At 46.7% G+C, this 25,322-nt stretch overlaps 1 protein-coding gene across 1 annotated transcript in view; it reads right to left on the reverse strand.

Annotated features, from left to right (window-relative positions):
- NPC1L1 (NPC1 like intracellular cholesterol transporter 1) overlaps window positions 1–25,322 on the reverse strand; it is a 211,489-nt gene that overhangs the window by 67,156 nt on the left and 119,011 nt on the right. The window contains exons 8-10 of the mRNA XM_069214262.1: window positions 12,186–12,313; window positions 10,915–11,052; window positions 8,252–8,341 (exon numbers count right to left, since the gene is read on the reverse strand). Coding sequence (XP_069070363.1) covers window positions 8,252–8,341; window positions 10,915–11,052; window positions 12,186–12,313 — 356 coding nt within the window. The remainder of the gene's footprint in view (window positions 1–8,251; window positions 8,342–10,914; window positions 11,053–12,185; window positions 12,314–25,322) is intronic.

Below are 25,322 nucleotides of genomic sequence, written 5' to 3' on the forward strand. Positions count from 1 at the left end.
TTGCGCCAACTTTTTCTACTCGAACATCAGATCCTTGATGGCCAAAATGCTGCAAAATATATAATTTGTTTGGGCTTGGACACAACTTTGTCATCCTATATGCCACCTACCCACCCCATGTGTGTGGTGAAAATGATGAGGAAAGACCAGGCCTAAGTCATCCTAGTGGATCCAGACAGGAAACAGAGAGTTTGGTATCCAGAACTTCCGGCCACAAGCATTTCTACTCTAGTCGGGCTGCCTCTTCAGGAGAGTCTTCTGTTGCACCAGTGTGGCCAGGTCCTGCACCAGAGGCTGCACAATCTCCACCTCCATGCGTGGAGATTGAGCAACAACAGTTAGTGGCTTTCAAACTTCCTCCTGAAGATGCTGGTGTCATTCAATCATCCAGCTGATATTCTACTAAATCGGATATTCTGGGCGAAGCATGTTGTTTGGTGCCTCCCACAGCAGGTTCAACCTTTGCAAGCACGTTTGTCAGACACATTCTCTTATTTTGTGTTTCACTGTCTCAGCAAGACCTTGTTGTAGCCACAGTTAAAGGTTATTTATCAGCCCTTCCAGCTTTTTTACATCTACTGGATCAACTATCTCTGGAGCATCTGTTGTGATGCTTTTTTTAAGGGATTAGTCCACGTTTCCACCAGTGGGACCTTAAATTCAAAGCACCAATGTTGCTTAACATGCGAAAGCCAGACTTATTGACTTTGTCAATGCTAGGGTAAAATAGCAGAAACGGATCGCTTTCTGTAAACAATGCGTATTGTGATAAAGAATTGAATTTGACAGTGTAATGACTGAGTGTACTTTTCAGATGCAAAATTGTCCTCAAAGCAATCCAGTGGTAGTATGTGTTAAATGTAAAGGACAGAATGTTATATCAAATAATCAATAGTATGGCAAAGCCAAGATGGTGGACGCACTTTAGGAAGGCTCGGCACAACCCCCCCTTATCTGATAAAAATCCTGGGATCTACCCACCGTCCGTCGCTCACACCTACCTCATCAGGCTCCTAGCCTGGAGGACTGCTGTTCCATGCAGCCCGGATGACTCTTCGAGCCTGGATAGAGCCTTGGGGCATGGCCTACACTCATGTCGCGGGATGGGATTGATAGGGGTAGGCAGAGGACATGCTGAGAGGCAGTGGCAATGTATTTTGTGGTGCCTGCGTTCCCCCGCCCCATCTGTAAGAATGCCCTTTCCCTAGGGGGCTCAGAGACGAAATCATCGCTCCCACAGTGCGGCTCCTAGGCACTGGAGCACTAGCGGTGCATGCCCCTGATGCCCGCGTGGACTGGGAGCACCCGCACCGGCGGCCCCTCGTGTTACACTTGGTGCCCAGGTGAGAGGAGGGGCATTGTGCAGAGGAGCCTGGGGCGTCAAGGCCTGTGAGGGGCTAGTGGTTGAGTCAGGCCCAGGCTTCATGACGCCCGTGGCAAATACGCTCTGCCTGGAGGCCCTTGCATGGGAACCGGGCTGCACTGGCTGACTATTTGGATCCTGCTGAGCCGCGCTTGTGATTCTTAAGCCATGTAGGAGGCCTGGTGATCCCCCAGACAACACTGGAAGACCCAGGAGGTGGATGGGGTAGGAGGGAGGGTGAGGGAGACAAATTGCAGCATCTCCAGTTCACTGAGGTCAGATTGGGCCCAGGCCCAGACATTGGAGTCTGCTCACGAAGAACAACATGGAGTCCTCTAGTCTGGTGAATAGGCTATGCAGCCACACTGACACCCAGCCTATGCCATTGCCCTGCACCTACAATATGAAGCTGAAGTGTGAGTGTAATTGGGTGCGCCAGCCTGAAGGGGTCAACTCCGATACAGCTTCCACTGTGCTACTCTCTTACTGGAATGATGTGGTGATGCACTGAACACACTTTGCATGCTATCTTTTTTGTAGCTAATCACTGGTGGGCTTGAGGAAGCGGTGCTTGGCCGCAGTCTCCAATACCTACCTCTTGCACCCACCCTCGCTTGGACCCTTGGTGGCCCCCTCTCAGTTTCTGCCAAAGCGCTTACAGGGGACAGTGGTGCCTGACGCCCTCCGGTGGAATTAACCTGTCGCTGTGCCATACTGATACAATCAGCAGGCTGCCCACCTCTAGTGCCTCGCCATCACTTGTGGTCCGTGCCCAAGGTTGCCCCAGGGCACGCCTGATGGACCGCTGCGGCCCACCTGCAGCAACAACTGCATGGGGCAGGCCCTCCAGTGACAAATTGGCCTAAGTCCTACTGATCTCTTACTTGTCAGCCTTAGTTACTACCCTCATTGCCAGGGGCTGGGCACTGCTGTTGCCCCTCATCACCTGGCCTCTACCTGATGGTGCACTGTCCTGGGCTGCTCATGCTGTGGTGTTCTGATGACGGCTAGACCCGACAAGCAGGCACTGATGTGCACTGTACACAGCTGTTACTCCTAAAGACTGCTACCCTAGTGGCATTGTGATGGGACGCCTGCGCTCGACCACCCAGGGCATGCCCTCGCCGGTGGCACCTACCACAACCCCCGGGCCACTCTGACCGCTCTTTAATGCTCGAGGACAAATAGGATGCAGTACCTGAAGCAATTGAACATTCCAGAACTTCCCTGGAGGCAAATATTGATATGGTGGCAACAGACCTCACCTTGCTACATTCGGACCACCGTAAGCATGCTGACAGGGTGAGAGAGACGGAACAGGTCCTTGCAGACTTACAACTAAAGACTCTGCTCATGGAATCATCACTCCAAAACTTGGCGGAACGTGTTCAGATGCTGGAGAGGAGGGCTAAGGATGCAGAGGGAAGATCCAGGAGGAAAAATATCCATGTGTTGGGTCTCCTGGAGGGCGTGGTGGGCCACAACAGGGTGGCTTATGTTGAGACCTGACTGCGCGACCTCCTTCCCTCGGATGCCCTGTTGCAATTATTTTCTGATGAGAGCACACCTGGTCCCAGCAGGCAGGCCCCCACCTGGCTCCAGTCCTCGTCCACTAGTAATTTGCTTCCTATATTACTGTGACAGGGACTCTGTGTTGCGTGAAACCCAACAAATCATCGATATCAAAGTGGATAATGCTTATATTATGTTTTTCCCAGACTACACCATTGCAGTACCATGTCAGTGGAACTATCTTCTTGCTGTAAAATGCTGCCTACGTGACCTGGACATACGCTTCTTGCTCCTCTTTCCTGTACAATTGCAAGTGGTGGCGGACGGCACTACACACTTTTTTGACTTCCCTGAGGATGCATGTATCTGTCTAAAGACATCTGGTGCCTGAACAACTACTTCAACACAACCAGACACTGGGGTGGTCCATGTCTCCCCTAGAGACCGACATCAGAGGCGATGGGCCCTGCCGCAAATCCTGCAAGCAACCAAGGCTGCCCTGATAAGGAGCAAATGATTGTGGCGCACTAACAGGGCTATTCAGCACTCCAGTCCTGAAGACGATGACTCTCGATCCTCCAGTGACGAAAGCTCCACTACCACCTGGCCCTCTTGACCAGACTCAGCTCCCCAGGCAGAAGTGACTGCAAACTGCAGATACCATTATCTAACTCACACTGTATTTATAGTTTACCAGTTTTGTCATTTCTTTTTATTGCTAGAGTGTGTAAGACTGTCATGCCTACTAACTGTCTGATCATGCCTTCTTGTTCCCCGGACACTTCATCTGTGCCCACACAATTAGAGGGCTGTTGAAACTATATACACAAACCAGCCTAATGACTCACGCATTTACTCCGGGACTGTAATCACAGCATACACGAGGGGTCCTGAGCAGGTATCCCAAACAATCTGACATGTGGGGTGGTTAGCGATAGGTGAGTGGCATAGTCCCCCCACCACACAGAAAATCACACTGTAAACGGTTTGGGCGGATACACATTCTGTGCACTGCTGTAACAGTATTCGTTATGTTTTTTGTAACTTCCACTATTGATACGTTTATGGTCTCTTTGTTTACAACGTTACTACACAGGACTCCAGACTACATCCCCCGTACTCTATCTTAATATTATGTTTGACAGTGGCCTAGCCTGCTCATTCCCCACACTGCCCTTCACCGCTGCATCCTCTAATGCTCAATCACTTACGGACTGGCTACAGAACTGGCACCTTGCAGATGTATGGCGTCTCCGTAACACTTCCTCCAAGGTATACTCACTTTACTCAGCTCTGCATGGACTGCATGTCAAGATAGGGAGACTGGTCTGCACGTTAGATCTCACCCCATCCATTACCCACATTGACTATCTGGGTCGCACCCACTAATACCATAATCCCCAATACTTGCATCTCACATGGGGCACCGGTCCTCCTCCAATCCCTACCTGGCGCATACAACCCGCAACGCTCGAGGACTCAGCACACTGTGCTTCCGTCAGTCAGATAATAAGTGACTACTTTGATCTCAATAGCACCTCTGTAGGCACATGCTCCATGGAATGGGACGCCTTCAAGGTGACCCTCCACAGACACTGTCTGGGACTGAGTTGGGGTGTGCACCAGCACCTGCACAAGGAGGTAAGATATGTTGAATGTCAGCTGATGCACCTTGAAACCAAGGTGACCCAAGACTTGAATAGCAGACCTTTATTTGGTAGAGGCACAATGCAAGCATGCCATGCTTCTAGAGAGACTGACCTGCTTGACTTATGCGGCCCATTCTTCTAAGACACATGCTACGATGGATAAGACGGGCTCACTACTTGCATGGCTGATAAAGGCAAGATCAACCCTATCATCCCATCACAGCACTTCAATCAGCTGCAGGCACCCTACTCTACACGCAAAATGAGATCCACGATGAGCAAGTGTGCCACTTTGCCACCCTGTACCAGCTGGTATCTGTTGCCACCCCGAGAAAATTGCCTTCTTTCTCTCCGCTGTAGCCCTCCCTCGAACCATGTCAGACCACCAGGTGGAACTTGATGGGCCTACTACCCCTTTTGAGATACAAAAGGCCACCCTCACCCTTGCCACTGGGAAGACCCTGGTACCCTACATGTTGCCAGCAGAATTTTACAATGCCTATGCACCATTTCTGTTGTCTCGTTTACATGTGCTTTATGAGGAAGTTGTGACGGTGGCTCGCCTCCTAGACTCTCTTTGCGATGCCTTCCTGCTCTCGCTACCTAAGCTAGAAAAATACCCAGAGCTTCTGACCTTGTACCGACCACAGGCGTTACTCAGTTCTGACTATAAGATACTGATGAAAGTTCTAGCAAACCGCCTGGCGCCCATAATCCCAGCCTTAGTCCATCCGGACCAGAATGGGTTTGTGCCAGCCCAGACCACATCATCTAATTTAAAGCATTTATTTCACATCCTTGAATATGCCCGTCTCTCTGGCCTAATACGGGCTGCCTAGTTTTAGATTTAGAAAAATGATTTGATTCACTTGAGTTGCCCTTCTTATTCGCAATGCTCCCACAATTTGATTTTGGAACCCACTTCCTCAGGTTAGTGAGACTGTTGTATACGCTACCATCGGCCAGAGTTAGGTCGAGCTCCCTCATCTCTGACCCAATTGCAACAGGCACAGGCATTTGGCAGATCTGCCCCCTGCCCCCCCCTTTTCTGTTTGCCTATAAAGCTTCTAGTGGCTGCTTTACCCACGTAAGGTGGGAGACTGTACCCCTATATGTAGATGACCTGCTCATCTACCTCAGAAATACTTCCTTGTTCCCTGATGGAAAAGCCTGGACTCTTGATAACTATGCATCCCTCTTTGGTCTGTGGGTTATCTGGGCCAAGTTGTGTCTCTTTCTGCTGGCCCATACTGCACCCAAGCCTGGTCCTTGATGGTGCCTCTCTTGCCTGGCAGCCAAATACATTCAGATATCAACAGTTATGTGATGTGGGCTGACACATCACTAAGGACCCAGATAACATTCTGGAAGCCACTACTCCTGTTGGTGGTGGGGCGGGTACCACTACTTAAGATGGTCACACTTCCCCGCCTCTTATATTACTTTGCGAACTTTCCATTGTATATTCCTGCCTCCTTCTTCCGATCATTCAAGCGATTAATGATGGACTTCATCTGGGGCACCTCCCATTCTTGAGTGGGGCTCTCTAAACTTTGCAGGCAGACTGACCAGGGCAGGCTCGCTGTACCCAATTTTGAGCATTATTATTTGGCATCCCAACTACAATGATTATCACAATGGCTTGCAGCTGGAACCTTCCATGTATCCTAAAACTATTCCACCCCTGCGTCAGACCATCGCCGTCCCAACCCTTGTTTCAGCATGTAACACACCGCTGCTTTCGCCACTGCCTATACCTTAAGAGAGCAATAACTCCGTAAGCCTCAGCAGTGGCCCTATTGGTGATGCCACGGGGTCAGCAGACCTCCTCTGTGGCAAAGTTGGCGACCTGGCATGCCGCGGTGATTCACACTATAGGAGACCTTAAAAAAGATAGGGCACTTCTCCAACACGAAGCCCTGATGGAGGGTACTGGCCTCCCTCATGGTAGCTTTCTCCTATACAGTTGTCTTGTAGGAGCACTGGTGCAGATGTGGTGGGATCTGGCTCAGGAAGCACCCACCACCCATACACCCTACTCTGCAGTACCTCCATGTGTTTGGAAGTGGAAGGCACTTGATGCGCTGGCTAGCTGACTCTCTATGCACAGACACCTCACAATCACTCACACCCCTTCGAGCCCGCTGGGAATCTGACCCAGGGCAACCTTACACAGACAGGTCCTCTCTGCTGGAAAGCCCGTTTACATTCCATGTAATGCCCGGTTCCTGTTGATCCACCTCTATATAGTCCACAGAGTCTACCTTACACCTGCCAAAACTAATCGCTACTTCCACTGCACAGATGCAGATTGCCCCCACTGTCACCTGATAGATGTGGACTTACTCCACATGCTCTGGGCATGCTCCTGCTTACAGCAATACTGGCAAGAAGTAACACGCCGCCTGTCACTGTACAGGTAGAGATGTTTTAACAATGTGGGAGACCTGTACTATGGGATTGTACCGCAGTGGTAAGAAATACAGGATCACACCCGATTCCGTGACCTGGGGCTGCTACTAGCCAAGAGACTCCTAACCTGCAGGTGGAAATCACCTGACCCGCTGCACTATGCGGCTCGGTTGCAGTCTGGGCGCAAACAGAAAGTGTTTCCCTCCATCGAGAGGATACCTTGGGGCTCCACAAATATCCAATAGCCACTAACCGAAACGCCATCCCGCCAGACTTACACGCTGAAATACATACCACCTCTGAGCCATTGCCCATGCCAACACCAAGAGACACCGTACTCAGGGAAGAGACTTCTTCAGTGCATACGCCGATAGAGGAGACCTATAACCCAGTGTGCTTCTGCACCACGCACACCACTCCAGGGTTCAGTTGAATATGAGGAGCATCCACGATACCCCCAAGCACCTGTTGTGGAACACCTGTTAGTGCACCCGACTGTACGGGCCAGAGATGTAAACGTGTCGTCCGCCTGAATGGTATTTCTGTTATGGTTAACATTCTGGTTAATACTGTTGATCTTTGTTGCAGTGAACAATTTACTTCTGTAATTGCACACTACTTGCACTACTCATTTCCATGCACAAAATGCTAACCTGCTCACACCGGAACAGATACTTTCCTCATTCTACATACTGTTGTTACTCGCATTGAGATCTGCTTTTTCTATACCTGACAGCGAAACACACCTCGCTGCTGTTCTGCATACTTTGTATCCTAAGCTGTAAAATGTTATCCGCTTACAGTACTTATGTGTAGACCTATGTAAGTACATGTTGTAATAGAGTGTAAAACTTGGAAAGAAGTAGAAATGCAATAAACAGAGATTAAAACAAAAATAAAATATCAAAGAATCAATATTACAATGTGAGAGTGGAAATACACCTTTGTGAGGAGCTAAAGCACACCCGCCAAATATTTCAAAGAACTGGTACTAGTAAGTCTTACAGACTGATGCACTGTCAAGCTACATGTAAAATATAAACATTCACAACCAATCCATGTAAATCCCAGAAGCATATGAAAAGGGCACAGAGATTGTAAAGTGCTATCTGTGATTTAATTTTAGAAGACATTACAAAAATGCCAATAACATTACAAAGCAAAAGGTGAAAGTTGGTTGATAAGTTAAGGATATATGAGGATCAATAGGTGAAAGAGATTGGGCAATGATGGCGTGGTGCTCTTATGAGTTACAGACTGAAGGATAATGGGGAGAGGAAGGTGAAAGAGGTGCTTTAAGGAGGGGCAAATGTACCTGTGGCACTGATAGCTCCTGGTTCAGACCCACACGGACCTTCATGGTGAAGAAAATCCCAGCACAGAACATGAACATGAATACCAACATCTGAGGGTAAGGGAAGAGATTGAGAAAATTAGATACTAAAGAGAATGAGAAAGTCTTGAAAAACAACATACAGTTCACAGCATAGGGAGACTGAAACAAATTACACAGAAGAAAGAAAAGGAAAGACAGTAGGAAGCCACATCCGGAGTAGAAAGTGACACATGACAAACCTTTGAAGAAGTAAAGAAAATAGTGTAAAATAACATCCAGAGGAGAAATATGAGACAAAAAAATGAGAAAAACACTGGAGAACAAAGTGAAAATCATAATCTGCAGAAGAAAGAGAAGATGCAGTGGGCTACAGCATAAGAAAAGTTTGGAGACAAGGAGCTGAGAAATCTTACGTTGAAACACCTAAAGACGAGAAGATGCAAGGAGGCAACATGGATAGGGAAGAATGGACACTGAGATGCAACATCTGAAGGAGAAATGGGGATCTTAATGGAAAACCAGATGTAAAGAAGAATGAAAAACATGACGAAAGCTACATACGAACAAAACAACTGTATGAGAATGGAGGCACAATTGGAAACAATAACACATGGAAAGGAATAATAATACAAGAAACAATACAGGGAGGCACAGAAAGAAATGCAATCTGGAAAAAACAACCAACAGAATGAGAAGCAATATTTAGAGAAGATAGAGAAGTGGAAGCAAGAATATGCAATATGACCCAACATCTGGAGACCTACAGAAAAGAAAAACATGTTGAAAGATTATCTGGAGAAGAGGAAAAGCCATGGCAAACAACTTGTGGTTAAGAAAGAGGAGACACAATGGGAAACAATCTCTTGTAAAAAGGGAACAAGGGAGAATGAGACAGTTTCTCAAGGGGAAAGAGAAGACATGGTGAGAAACATATAAACTATAGTAGACAAGAGACAAAATATTCAAAAGGAAGAGAAGACAACAAACTGCAGCATCTTTAAAAGCGGGGGTTGACATTGTGAAGAAATAGGAGACACAATGAGAAACCAAATCAAGAGAAGAAATAGGAACTACAGTGAGTTTCAAGAAAAAGCATTTTGTGACAATTAGATAAAATAAAAAATAATATCTGTATAAGGAAAAAGAGACTCAATGAGAAGCAGCATATAAGCAAGAAAGAAAACAATGAAAACCAAAAGTTGCAGAAGCAAAACACACATTGAGAAATAATACATGAAAAAGAAATAGGACAAGTGCAGAGCAATATCTGAAGAACTATAAGTCACATTAAAAAAATGGCATCATCGAGGACAAAACACACAGAGTGAAAGTACATAGAGAGAAGAAAAATACGAAATAAGAAGCAACATCATGAGAAGAAATAAGCGATGGAATGAGAAGCAGCATATGCAGAAAAGAGAGGAGGCCCACTGACAGAGCAAAATACAGAATGACAAAGAAATTATGGAAAGAATGAGTAGAGATACAACACACACGATCAAAAAAATAAGCATGTCTCAGTTCATCAGACAGTGCTTAATTTGTGCTTGTTGTTTCCGGTGCAGAGCACCGGCATTTATTTTTGAGGGCCGGCACTTATTTTTCTGCCTCAAGCATTTACTGCGTGCTAAAGACACATATGGGAAAGACGAGGAAGAGAAAAATAAAAAAGCATCACAATGGGAGAAAGCTGCAAGAGTGAGCTGAAGGGGCAGGAAATGGCTTTAAATGGATTGAAGAGGCCCAAGATGTCTTCAGGATTAAACTGCCTTAGTATTCCGTGTTTGGACATTCAATTGCAGCAGCTGCATGTTTAAGAGGAGGACTTTGGACACCGGCACGTTTTTATTTACAAATTAAGCACTGTAATCAGACAATATAAACAGAAAGCACAGTGGCAAAGAATGAAAGGGAAAACAAGAAGATATAGCAGGAAACAACATTTAGAGAAGAAAGAGGAGTCATAAAATATCAGTTGGAAAATAAAAAGGAAAATTGATGACAACAAATACAGGATAAAACAACTGAAACAACATCAAGGGAAGGGGAGACTCAGATTCACAAATGGAAAAAAGGATTGAGACAGTTACATATTTTGGTAAATAGCAGACACAAGAAACAATGGAGAGCATGTGCATAGTAATACAACATTTTGATATGAAATAAGATGCAGCAAGGAACATCTAAAGGTGGAAGCGCTAAGATCCCAGGAGATGCTGAATCAGAAGAAAAAAAGAGAAGTCACAACGAGTACCAACTTATGGAGAAAAAAGACAGAGTAAGAAACCACTTCTGGCAAAGAAGGTGAGATCCCTTAGAATCAAAATTTTTAGAAGAAAGAGAAGTATATGAGAATCGACACGTGGACAACAGAGTTAAGTAACAACTAAAACTTAAACATCAAGAGAAAAAAACAGGCAATATAAGAACTATACAATTGGAGAAACAATAAAGGGGAAGATAAAGAGGAAACACAATGAGAAACGGCAGTGTAAGGAGAAAAAGAAACACCAATACAGCTAGGCAGTGTTGGCTATGTCAGACCCAGGTAACAAGGATAATTCTTGGTCTAATGACTGAGAAGTGTGGCCCCTGTACGAACAGAAGGCCAGATATAGACAATTGCCCTTCTGCTGGCTCACCACTACAATCCGCGTGAAGCTGTTCAGGAGCACGGGGGCATAGACGTTCTTCATGAAGGAGTACAAGAAGCTCTTCTTCTTCCTCTTTGACTTCTTCTTCTTCAACTGTACACAGCAACAGATGTCTAACCGATTGTCCTGTGGAGTTGATGTGCGGTATAGGTTACAAGGTCAACCAATCAGAACAGCAGTCACAACAGTAGGAGGGGTGACCTCACTTTTTGCTGGGATCAAGTTTGTGTTTGGCCTGCTATAGTTAGTGCATCAATTACAAGGAATGTCTTGAGGGAGCGCTGGGATAGAAATTGCTCATAAGATGGAGCTTGGATATTCCCCCTTAAAGTAGTGTTGATACTGGATACTCCTTGAAGTAGTACTGGGGTCAGTTATTCCCTCTTAAGGTCAGTATATTCTTACAAAAGGATGGTGTTGGAGTTTCCCTTCTTTAAGGCAGAGCTGAGATTAGGTATCACCTCTTGAGTTAATGCTGTGGTTGGATTCTTCCCTTGAAGAAGTCTTGGGCTGTATATTGTTCCAAGGTGCAGTGCTAAGGTTTGCTATTGTTTGGAAAAATGTGCGTTGTTTGAATTGATTCCAGATTACAGTGTAGCAGTGGGAGAGAATTCTGCAGTTAGCTATTGACCCACTAGGTAGTGCCAGACTTGAATATTACCTCTTGTGGACATCCTAACATTGCAAATTTCTCCTGCAATAGATGGTGCGGAGTTTGAAATTTGACCTAAATTGGCAAAGTAGTGCTTTGGGTGTTTTCCCTTTGGGCAGAGCTAGAAGTTTTATAAAATCCTCTGTTGAGGTACTGCTGAGCTATGGTATATTACAGTATTCCCATGTACTTGACACTGTATTTATATGGTGGTGTTGTGGATGTGATATACTTTTAATATAGATCTTCTATAGTACAGTTAGTTTCACATTACTTTAGTACTGCTATAGTGATGCTGGGCCTGTATACTGCTATATTTCAACGTATTGCTGTGGATTTGGAATATTTCAGTGTATTGAATTAGTTACAGAAGTGTGCAGTATTCAATTAGTAATGCAAATATAGCTGCAGTTAAATGTTGGACACTTGGTGAAAACATGTGCGGACTACAGTTTAGCTCGGCCTTTAGCTTTGCGCACACTGATGGCTGATCCCTCTATCCTTCTCTTCCTTTCTCTCTGTCTCTCTCATCCGGCGTCTCCATTTTTCTCTCAGACCTCTCTCTCTCTCTCTCTCTCTCTCTCTGAACAGTTGGGAAAAGTCTCACCTCCTCTCTGCGGACATCAAGGGATACTAATGCCACAAACATGGACATCTGCAGCAAGAAGTCCAGCAGCACTGCCAGGGCTGCGTTCAGGGCAAAGGTCTTCACTGCCGGCATCTGGGTCAGAGCCCCTGTGGTGAAGAATGGCACTGTAAGAAACATATAATGGAACCCTGCAGCACGTCTGCCATTGTCTTCCCTATATCATGCTGCCTTTCCACGCCCTTTTGGTTAAATGGATTGCTTTGCAATGTTAACCCTGCCTTTTTCCAGCGTTCTTAATTCAGAACTGCCATAGTCAGGGACATTTTAAGGATTTTGGGAGCCAAGGGTCAACCTATTTTGGGGCCCCTGTTCGGAACAGTTTTGAAATTATGATCCAGTTTCAGCTCTTTCTTGCCTTCTTTGGCCAGGTCGCTGACAGCGAATAGGCACACTCGTCTAAATGTGTTTCATCTCATTTTCAGGGATAGTGGTGTGTGGCTTTCAATACTGTAACCACAGCAGCCCATTGCTATTAATGCAAATAGCCTCAGTGACACCCACTCATTTCTCATATTTGAGGTCCTCTTATGATCTCAAAAATCTTTTTTATGGATGAAACATAAACACAACATTTCTCAGCAGGCTATCTGTAATAGGCTCACACCTGCCTCAAATTAAAAATAAATTAATGGAAAACTGTATTTAAAACAATCGCTTTAGGAATTATTCATGGCCATCAGGGCAAGACTATCGGCAGAACAGAGCTGCCTCGATCAGGCGGCTCCCTGAAAGGCTGTGGCCCTAAGCTAGAGCCCACTTTGCCCATGCCTTAAAACGACTCTGACCATAGTTACACAGAAATCTGCAATTTACAGTACACCGAGTCAAGCTTCTGTATAAAGTCCACATACTCGTCAAATGTCGCTCCTGGCTAAGGGAGTATGCCATTTATCACCAGTTGCACTTAGCCTCATTAATATCACACTTTTCATTTGAGTGAGCATATCATCTTGCAAAACTAAAATTAAACCTTATTATAAACAGCCCAATGGACAGAAATATGAGGATTTTGTCTGTAAGTTACAAAAGTCAATTTAATGTGAGAATTGCCTTATTGAGACTCTTAGTTCCTGGCCTTGAATACTTTACAAGAAGTTTTTGCATCTAAGAATGCATGAGTGAAATTTAATAATGCTAGCTATCATTAAACAAGCATTTACAATGCAACGGGTCTCGCTTTTGCTCATATTAGAGCTGATCGCGTTGTAAACTCCTAACCCGACTTTTCACCTAGCGGGCAAAAGTGCATTTATGCACGTAACCCAAAAAAGTGAGATTAACTATGTAAAGCGCTCGACTTCTGCCAAGCGAGATCGCGCTCGTAAATTAGAGAAAAATAAGTCCACGAGCCCGATGGAAAATAGCAAGCCTCGCATGTTTTCTGTACTTGGTCGCTGCGCTCGAGGAGGGCTAGCCACCGGAAAAGGCATGACGTATGCGTGCCTTCGACTAATGAAAGCAAGCAGATTTTATTAGGCAAGCCCACGAACCAATAAAAAACACTGACGTGAAGTTGACAGGGCTCCGAGCCCTTTTCTAAATACTAAAGCGTCTCGCTGCGATACGCATGCGCGAGCGCATGCAACGCAGGCTCGACCCTAAAAATGAAAGGATACGGTGTATAAACCATTTCCAACCTTCTCAAGCTAAGAAAAGATCCAGTGCAACACAGTGTTAGGTTGAGGCCGATTAACAACTAAAACAGTTCAAAGTTGCTTCTAGTGCCTACTCCCAAATTAAAATTAAGTCTATTTCATCTCTTTAATCATTTCCAGATAAGTTGATTACTAAGCCTTCGAAAGCAACACAAAATCAGAATCTCAAATAAGTTCATAGATATTTTATTGACAGGTAGCCACATTGGGTTTCCTAATGTCAAAGCAAGAAGAACCTCGGTGATATAGACTATTTTAAGAGAAGACAGAGAATAACCCCGTACCGATTATGAAAAAGCAAAAGGACATCTGACACAACCTTCAAAGACTTTTATTGTCATGTATTCTTTTCCAGGATACCTTATTATGGAAGATGATTCTTTAGCAGCAATATGAGGAGACGGTAACCAGAAGCCTTTTCCCCCAGGCTCAACAGCTCGTAAATCCACTAGATTTTCAAAATTTTACCATTTGTGTATTTTCACGGGTTTACATGTAAGTCATTAATAATAGTTATATCGGTCAGTGCTTCTAAATATCTATGAAGGCCCAGGGCTGCTGATCATATAAGACCAAGTCATCTGTATAAAAAGCAAAAAAATGTTCATTGCCAAAAGTCGTAGGAAAAATTACACAACGAGATGTTAGATAGAAAGGGTGCACAACACATCCCTGGCACGTTCAAGAGAAGATGGAGCTTTTTTTTTTTTAAGACTGAGTCCTGTTGACATTGAGACAAAGGCCCAGTTGGAGTTACCATCTAAATTCAGCAGTTTAGTCCATTGGCCCTAATACACAGCATAAAAAGGTGCATTTGCTTTATGATCTTGGCTAGCCAACATGGTCAAAGCCATTGCGCTATGAAGCGTGGAGAAGCAGGGTCTCCTACTAATTTGAGCCGATGGAATAATTTCTGTATCTAGTAGTACCTGTGGTTGAATAGGCACAGCATACCTCGTGAGATGGTGGCAAGGTATCAGGTTTGATACCAGACATCCGTTAACACAAACTCTCACATTCCGTAAAGATCAATATCTAGTAAATGTAATATTTTCAAAATAACATAGGTTACTTTATTAAACATTAGCAGCCTGAGTTAGGATTCTGACGGTGAAAATGTTGTCATTGACAGTGTCATAAATTGCTGTTCCAGCTCCAGTAAGACAAGAAAATCTTCAACATTTTCCGTTTCCCATTTTTTGTAGTTCCCCATTAACATGGAATTTCTGTCAGTATGTAGAGTTTGGCACATACATTTTGCCTGGAAAAGTATAAAGTCTGCACTTGCATGTCCCCTCCATGGATCTGTTTTGACTGTGTCCTTAAATTAGGGAGACCCTAAAGGGATGATATCAGTATTCTCATTGCAAGTGATGAAACAACGCGTATGTACTTAGTCAGACCCTGCTTGGGGATGTGGGAGGGTCCGCAGGGCAAACAGGAGTTACTGGGCCTCAACAGTTGCGAAGGTTGTTTGCCACTGGTGTCCTGGACCCATCCTACTTTGAAACTGAAAAATGGGCCAGGTACAACTCTTTCCAAATTTAACTCTCATGAGGGCAACCAATGGGGGGCGTGGCCAAGATGGAGACCGGAGCGGCAGCATAAACTGCAGCTCCGATCCCTGGCCCATACAATTATCCTGATTATAGCACTCTAGCCCCCCCTCCGTGGGGCGCGTGTGTCGCCTGGGGGGCCGTTCGGGAGCCGCGCCGCTGCCCGAGGCCGGGGAGCGGAGGAGAGGCGAGGAAACACTGAAAATCGCCACCATCCGTGAGACGCGGCGGGCGTCTGGCCGACCGCGTTCTCTTTCCGCCCTGTGCACACCGTAGGATCCTTCGAGCCCCGCTGCTGCTGCCTTTGCTCGATGGGACCGGAGCTGCGGACCGCCGGCGCCTGCGCCTCATCCGAGGTGCAGGGATTTTAAATTGTCCCGGGGGCCTGACTGGCGATAGCGGCGCCGCCGGGGCTCTCCCTTCGGCGGCGCCGCCCCTCCTCCCTCGCGACCTGCCGGAGCGGGTTTACCTGGATGCCGGCTTTGAGGGGAGACGGCCGCGGCTGGTGCCGGTGCCCCAGCTCTCCTCCCGCTTGCCGGGGGCTGCCCCGGGTGTCGCTGCCGCCGACCTGGTGTTCACCGCCCCTCTTCCCTCGCATCCTACCGCAGCGAGGTCGACTGGACACCATTTACTGACGGAGACGACGGCGAGTGGAGCTGGAGTCCCGGTTTCCCTCCTGCTTGCTGTGGACCACCCTGAGCAACGCGGCCGGCCCGGAGGTCGGACCGCACACAAAACTCAGCTGCACGGCCAAACTGATTGCGACCGCCATTTTTTTTTTTTTTTTAATTGACATTTACCCCGGCGGTTCAAACAAGGTAGCGGTGCATCCTGGAAGATACGGCACTGCATTGTAATAGTATACTGGAGGAGGTACTTCAAGACGTGGTCGTGCAGTGTGGCGGTTCAGTGTCGTTCTCACGCCCGGCGTGGCTCGTGGGTGCTGGCTTGCAATTTCAGGCCCACTGTTCCTATGGACGGGTGGTTTGTACTGGATAATCCGCTGTGATAGCCCAAATATGATGCCTTGACAAAGTCCGTTTCGCCGACGTGCAGCTTCCTCACAGCAGTCTCTATTATTCAGCTCCCCTTACACCAACGAATCGCGCCTCACCTCAGGAGGGGTGAGGTAACAAAGATAGTAATAAAGCGGACATCGGACCCGGTTGATTGCAAGAGGTGAGCCTTTCGGCAACTTTTATTGAGTCGCAGCGAGCTGTTGTGCTGGGTCTTCGCCCTGAGCCCTAAAACATCCGGTACAGCTATAACCTTTAACAACTCCGTAGTGGCTCGTCTTCAGCACAATAGCACCAGGAACCTTTATCAGTGTCATAACCTTTAGGCTGTGTAAGTAGTAGTCAACGCATTAGACTACTAATCTCTAATATCATTGTCCTGCCTCACCCGTCCTCAATATCCAGGCCGAACTGGTGTAACGCCTGACTCGGCTGTACACACCACTGCGTATTCACTTGTTGGTCTCGCGCCTTCGTATTCCTGCACCTACCAAATGGTCAAGCCAAAGACCCCACATGCACCCCCTAGCAAAATGGACCATACTACTTCATCCCCCTCAGAGGCCCACTCTACCACGCAAGTGACCTTGGAGAAACTGGAACTTACCCTGCAATCACATACTTCGCAATTCGATAAGATACTGCAAGCTATTCTAGACACTAGATCCACCCTGGAAGCTAAAATAGGCTCGGTATCAGAAGACCTCAACTTACTGCGCACAGATCAACGCGCTCTAGCAGACAGGGTGGCCGAACTTGAAAATGATACTGCAACTCTACCCAGCACTGTGTCTGATCTCAAATCGCAATTAGCGCACCTATCGTTAGATGTGGTCTCCTTAAAACGCAGAACTGAGGATGCAGAAAGTAGGTCTCGCCGCAATAATATTCGGCTGGTGGGATTCCCTGAACGTGTTGAGGGCCTTAGCACTGAATTATTCATAGAGCAATGGCTCACAGACACAATTTTCAAAGGCAACATTCCGAAGTTTTTCTCCGTTGAAAGGGCTCACAGGATCCCCGGCAGACCCCCCTCACCTGGCTCACAACCACGCCCGCTCATAGTAAGACTCCTTAACTACCGCGATAGAGATCTCATCCTACAGTTATTCCGCAAATCTGGTCCGGTAAGCTTCGAAAATGCGCTGATCTCTGCTTATCCAGACTTTACGGCAGAAGTACAACAGAAACGTAACTCTTTCTACCGTGTTAAGGCATGTCTCCGCAAACATAGTATCAAGTACGCGTTGATGTTCCCAGCCAGACTCCGGGTGCAGGACGACACTCGCTTTTTTTTTTTCACCACCCCGGAGGATGCCTGGACCTGGCTGCATGCCAAAGGTCTGGCTGACCCACCAGTCGCAAGCACTTGGGACGACAATAGCTCTTGCACTACTTCGGGCCGCAGACAACGCAAAAAACGTGGAGCTAAACCATCACCTGAACAGGCACAGTCCGAACGCTCCCGGCTCCTGCGGGCCACATCCAGCTTCGTAAACGCATCGCCCACTACCTCATCCACGCAAGTGGACGCGGACCGGGAACAGGACACAAATTCGGACTCAGCGGACTTCACGCGTGGTCCTTCCCTCACACCCCGTGCAGCTGATGACATATGCTAAGCAATTAAGTTCCTTCCGCTTCCGTTGTCTGGATGAGCTGGTGTAACTTCCCGTCTCTCTGGCTGCTTGGAGGCAGTCGTTTGTTGCTGCCGTGTTTTCGGCTGCGGCGCGGGGCTCGCGGGCGGCCCCCAGGGGGAGTACCTCGCACTTTGAACCATGAGTAATTTGGGCAGGGTAAATCCATGCCCACACATCAATGCCCTCTGGCTCCCCCCTGCTCCATATGGACCATTCTTTCAAGCCGGCACTTGCCGGAAATGTTTATCTATTAGTAATTTTAGTGTTGTTATATTTCATATTAGAGTGCACCTTTTTATCTATTGGTTGTTTTTGTTACAGGCTAGTTAACTGTAAATGCGGCAGCAAACGTACATGTCATATCTATTATAGTAACATGATTACAGCTCACAGAATAGTGCTCATTGACTGTCAAGCCCTAGCGGGGGGGCAACACAATACTTTCATACTGGGGGTAACGGATATCCACCCCTCCGGTTACATGACGGCTACAAAAATAACATGGCTACCCAAACACACCAAGGTATCTTGAAATATAGGGTACTCACATGGAATATTAGAGGCATGGCAACTCCACGGAAACGCCAAAGAGTTTACGCCTTTCTCAAGAGGCATCAAATACACATAGCTCTATTACAAGAGACACATCTTTCCAAATCTACGTTGGAAAGCACACGTTCAAAATGGAAAGGTCAATTGCATGGCACCATTTCCTCGTCTTTCGCCCGTGGAGCAGCCATTTGGATTGCTCCTGGGGTCCCATTTGCCACGTCTCGCGTACAGTGCGACTCCAATGGTAGGTACGTGATACTCGAAGGTACCCTTGATGGATCCCCCTTAGCCCTAGTTGCACTATACTCCCCAAATGTAAATCAACGCGATTTTTTATCTACACTGTCTACCGGTAGTCTCAGCGATCCCACACTAGAGTGCATATGGGGTGGAGACTTTAATAATGTTCTTGACACTCAAATGGACCGCTCGTTTCCCCCACTCGCCACGGCCCCTTCCAATCGTGTCGCACAAGCTCTAGTGTGCTGGGCATCAAATAATGGGTTGAGGGATGTGTGGAGGGTGAGCCATCCTGTTCACCGCGAATATTCGTACTACTCCCCCGTACATAAGTTACACACTAGAATAGATATGATTTTTGTATCCGCAACCGTAATTCATAAAGTATGCATGTCTGAATACCTAGCGCGCACTATATCAGACCATAACCCCCTCTGCATCATAATGGCATGGGGTCACACGCACACGCGCATACCAACATGGCGACTGCAACCAGAAGCTCTTTTAGATCCCCCCTTCCAAACAGATATGTCTAAAAGACTAGCAGATTACTTTCTATTGAACAAGAATACAACCTCATCCCGCGCTATAGAGTGGGATGCCCACAAAGCGGTGATACGTGGACATTGCCTCACGGCCACGTTCGGAATGAGAAAAACACTCACCAAAGAATTACAAGATCTGGAGGTAAAACTCCGCAACGCGGAGAATGAGTCAGCCGGCGCAGAATCCACATTAACAACATTGAACTCGCTCAGAGTTGCCCATAGGGAAGCAGACAATAGATTAAGCAAACATGACTACAGACATTACATGGCAAGACAACACGCTGAAGGGGACAGATCGGGCAGACTACTGGCCTGGCTGACCCGCCAACCCTCGCAGCCAACACCCATAGGTGCGATACGTTTAAATCCTGATATCGTTGTTAATACTCAGACGGGCATCAACGATGCCTTTTCAACATACTATCGCACCCTTTACACAGCCCCTCCCCCTCCTCCAGAGCAGCACCTTGCTGACATATTAAATCCTGTCTCTCAAAACCAACTTATACTTGATAACATCGCTGCTCTGGATGGCCCCATTACTATTGAAGAGCTGCGTATAGCTCTATCCCAAATGGCACGCAGTAAAACTCCCGGCTCAGATGGGCTACCGGTAGAATATTTTAATTCCCATACTACCCATCTCCTACATCCACTCATGGAGGTATTCAACGAAGCACACCGCAATCTGCAGCTGCCAGATTCTATGCGTGAAGCTTTGATAGTCGTCCTCCCAAAAGCGGGCCGGGACCCTCTGGATGTCAAATCGTACAGGCCGCTCTCCCTACTTAATACAGATTGCAAATTATTGGGGAAAGTACTAGCAAATAGGCTCCTCCCCTACCTACCAAACTTGGTACACCAGGACCAGTCCGGCTTTATCCCTGGCAGAAGCACCTTCTTAAATATTAGAAGACTCCTACACATAATGCATGGTAACACAAATACCGAAGCGGTGGCCCTCTCCCTAGACGTCGAAAAAGCGTTTGATACGCTAAGTTGGAATTATCTCCTACGCACACTCAAAGTGTTCGGTTTCGGTCCTGGCTTCATCAGCTGGATCAAAACACTTTATTCCATGCCTATAGCCCGGGTCAAAAATGGCCGCACTATCTCCGAAGCATTCCCTATAAGTAGAGGCACCAGACAGGGCTGTCCACTATCTCCTGTACTATTCGCTATTGCCATGGAACCATTAGCAATTAAACTACGCAACAACGCACACATATGGGGCATTCCGGAATTGAACACTTATCACATTATATCCCTATATGCAGACGATGCCCTAATATACTTGCGCAACCACTCGGCCTCTATGGGTGCGGTGCTGCAGTTGTTGGACTCCTTTGCCCTTGCCTCTGGCTTGCACGTTAATTGGTCCAAGTCAAGTATCTTCCCTCTTACCTCTATCCCGCTTGATCGCCACACGGCACTTCCACAATATAAACTACCGTGGTCATACACAACCTTTAAATATCTAGGAGTGCAGATCTACCATTCTATCACAGATCTGAAAGAGGGTAATATCGACAGAGTACTCAGCTCCACCCGCAGCTTAATACCTTTTTGGAGCTCGCTCCCCTTGTCCCCCATGGGTCGAGTGGCGATTGCCAAGATGCTTATCCTTCCAAGGTTTTTATATTACTTCACTGCCCTCCCGTTGTGCCTACCACGCTCGTTCTTTACCAAACTGCAATCAATATTAACCGACTTACTCTGGGGCAAGGACAGACGCAGGGTAGCGCTGACCATAACACAACACTCGCAAGAGGCGGGTGGGCTGGGCATGCCTAATTTCGAAAGATACTACGCAGCAGCTCAATTGTCGTGGCTCTCCACATGGCTCCAGGAGTCTCCCTCTGCTGAAAGCACAATGTTGCAGACACATATAGCCCCGCAGAAGCTGCTGTGTATAATGCTGTCGGGCCCTCCCTCCCAAATCCCAAAATTAATACTGTTGGAAGCAGCTCGGTTCTGCTGGCGCAGATACATCCAAGGCAAGTCCTCATCTCCCCCTTACTCACCCTTGCTACCGCTATTTCAATTGCCGGGCACTCAAATCCTCTCAATGCATCACGATACGCGGGAAATAAACACACTGAAGGCGAGCGATCTATACTCTAGCTCTGTAATGTGCACCTTTGCGGAACTGGTGTCTGCCGGAGTGTTCCACAACGGGGCCTTCTTGACATACAGCGCCATTAAGCGGCTACTTAATAACCTTTGGGGGGTCGGTGGCGCCGAGCCCCCCGAGTCCCCATTACTTACCATTATCCTGACCATAGGTTGCACAAAAGGCATTATAACTAAATTGTATAAAGCATTGATGGCGGCGGTTTGCACCACTCTGCCGCATGCTAAGGCACGTTGGGACTCTGTCCTCCCTTCGCCACTACCTCAAAAGACTTGGATCGCAGCTCTTGCAATGATCAAATCAATATCCCGTAATCCTCGCCTGCGATACACCCAATTCAACTATATTCACCAATCATATTTATCCCCAGCCCGCATCCAAAGAATATATCCGAGCACAAGCCCGACATGCCCAAGATGCGCCACTCCAGCAGCTAACTTTTACCATATGGTTTGGAGCTGCCACTCAATAAACTCGGCTTGGCTCCGCGTTACAGACGTCACAACAGACATCTCATCTCATACTCTGTCACCCACGCCAGATTCCTGCTTACTTGGCGTACGCCACCGCACCAGAGGGGATAAACAAATACATAGATTCATAGACTTAGCATTCGTTGTTTTCAAACGGCTAATAGCAACGCACTGGAAAGCACCACACGTCCCTTCCCACATGACCTGGCTCCGCGAGTTACATTGTCGCGCACAGGCTGAAGCCCAGACACTCCGCTCATTGCAACACAAAGGCCTCATACAGGAGGGCCCCGAGGTGTGGGACACATTTGTGGTGGCAATAGAAGCCAGGGATGATTTGTATCCCCCGTGAGCAGTGTATTTTACACACCCACCACATCTCTGGCTGACATCGTCAATACGACAATTACGCTGCCCTAACCTTTCTCACTCTCACTTACACCCGCCATCTATGCCCTCACCCCTGTCCACAATGTAATCTCGCGACACACTAGGACACTTTCTCTACGGTCAAATGTACATGCAACCCATACCTAGGTTATCTAATATTACTTCTGCCTGGTATCCTTTTAAACTCCGCAAAACATAAGTCACATCTTAGTTATGACCCCCGCTTTACCCATATATATTAGCCGGACTTCTTCTTTATTCTTCCCCCTCCACCTGATGTGGATTATCTACATTAGTAATGACATTAATAGCGTTTAGCTGCATCTTTAATTAGCAAATAGTTAAGCTCATAGTTTTCAAGCTGTAGGCTGTTTTATTTTTTTCTCACCTTAGCATGTTTATGCTGTCTAATATTTGCTCTCTTTGGTTGCCCCCTTTCCCCCCATTTTTTTTTTTTTTTCTCTTCCTTTCCTCTTCCCTCTCCTTCTTCCGTTTCTTTGTAATATTATTGTGTGTTAATGCTGTGCAAGTGTACATAAGCCAGCAAATGGATCGCAGAAGTATTGACAGCCAAATTATTGTTGTGTGAATGTTTCGTTTAATAAACAGATTTAAAAAAAAAAAAAAAAAAAAAAAAAAATGAGGGCAACCAATTGTAGGCTTCACAGGAGGGACACAGGCTTCAGATGAGGTTAGTGTGGTGTGCCTAAGCTCAGCACTCAACGATCAACCTGCTAACGCAATATGTTTAATATACAGCCCAGCGCTTGCCTTATAAGAAAGTGAAGCACTCTTTAATCACAGAGCAGTACTAAATACAACACAATCCAAATGAGTATATACAGCAGTGTCCCTAGGTGCAATTCTCCCTTGTGGAGCTAACTCCCGCCAGATTCCCTTCTGCTAATCCCCTGGTTGATCCCTTGATAGCTGGTCCTCCTTAATCTCTGTCTCCCTCACAAATGAAATATGTACTCAATTCCAAGTTCTTTTTCAGTTCATACCCGTGGTTGTGTAACTGGTGTGCAGTCATCTTTCTCTCGCTCCTGCTGCAGGCAGGAGTCAAGGTGAATAAAAACCGTCCCATGGGCCAACAGGTAGGCCACCTGCAGGCCACGTCTTTCCAAAAGGAGATGGACAGCTTAGTCCCAGGGTGAAGCAGCCTTGGCTTCTGAACACAGGTGTGAGCCCAGCTGTAGCAATGCCATTGAACAGCGTGTTGGTTGTGGACCCTGTTGGACTTGATGCAGGTAGTTTCACTCCTAGTGGGTTCACAGGCAATATTGGCCCCAACTTGGCCACTGCGGTAATCATGGCGGAGACAGACACCCTCGGCTGAAAGCAGCTGGAGCCTAATCAGGCCAACAAGGAATAGATACTTAAAATGGTTCCTGTCAGAAACCCGCTGACCGACCAGGGTGACTATCTGCAGCATGGGTCACTCCTAGCTTAAGAAGCTATTTCTGGATGCCCATCAGTCTCTGGGCCCTGCTAGCTCTCACTGTTTCAGGATAGTCTTTCCTCCTGCTTGGACAGGCAGACTTTTTCTCAGCACACAGGCAGGCTTCTAGACACTCACACAGATTCACAGCTCCTCCAACACAAAGTGTGTGTTTCAGGTGACATCTATCCCCTCACCTCAGGGAGACTGGCTGTCAGGCAGCCACCAACCATGCTCAGACATGATCACACAGAAGTTCTTCGAATACTCTGCAGAGTTTTGCCTTCTTTGGTCATGAAGGGCTTGGAACATGAACAGAGGGTGGTGGTTTGGGTTCCACTGTTGTACTAATTTTCTAGACCAGGGCTGTGTATCCACGATCTCATTCTTTAGAACTGATTTGTGGTGGTTCTCTTTCCAGGTCACCTTCTCAAGCTGTTCATCAGAAACAGTCTTTGTATAGAGTGATTCTCACATCAGGTAGCACTGGAGCTGTCTCCAGACTGAAGCACCCACCAGAGCATGCACAATGAAGTGCAACACTTCTTCACCCAGCTGTCATCAGCCTGTCTGACAAAGGGAAAGCCTGATCTAGAAATGTCATCACATTGGAGAACAGAAACTGCAGACACCTTTTTCCTCTACTACCAATGATCTTCAGTCCACACAGAACTCTAAAGGTGTCCCTGTCTCCATCATCCTAACTTCAGTGTCTGTTTCTACACCCCCCACTACAAGAAAGCAGGCAGTACACTTCCACTGTGTGGGAAAGGTGTCCTTATCCTCTATCTAGTGTCACGTTATGCCAGGGGCATCAAAATGAATTTCACTGTCTTTAGTTTAGAGCCATACTATTGCACATGTAATGCACTGATACGATATACATACACATGCCCTTGATATCCGTGCAGGATTCCAGCGCATGTTCTGGCACAGGCATTATAGCAGAACTTAACACCAGAGGGGCTTGTAGGTCACAGTCTCAGCACAGATAAATATGTCTGGTCACAATATCAATTAAAACAAAAATACATGTTATGGTGTCAACACCGCTTTATGTGTTAACTCACTTTAGGGACAGTAGTCCTTTGTCTGCTGTGAGGGCACACTTTGTGTGCCCCTCCACGTAACAGTGCAAGGCCAAGACCTTGCATAATCAGGGACAGGCCTAATACTCTGTGCACATGGTTATATTAGAGTGACACAGGGACCAAAATAAAAGTCATTCTACTAGAAACACATGCAGGTGGGCACTAAGGTCAGAAAACACACCCTTATACCATGCAGAGAATATTCCCACCCCAACATGCATCATAGCATGATCTATACCATTAGCAAAAAACAAACAAAATTTTTCTCTATACTCATCTTGTCAGGTCTGATAAAAGTATGAGTACTTTTTTTAAGCTTTCTGGCATTTGTAATGTATTTCTATCATGTTATAATGCAA

Source organism: Pleurodeles waltl, chromosome 11, assembly GCF_031143425.1.
Source record: "Pleurodeles waltl isolate 20211129_DDA chromosome 11, aPleWal1.hap1.20221129, whole genome shotgun sequence".
NCBI lineage: Eukaryota > Metazoa > Chordata > Amphibia > Caudata > Salamandridae > Pleurodeles > Pleurodeles waltl.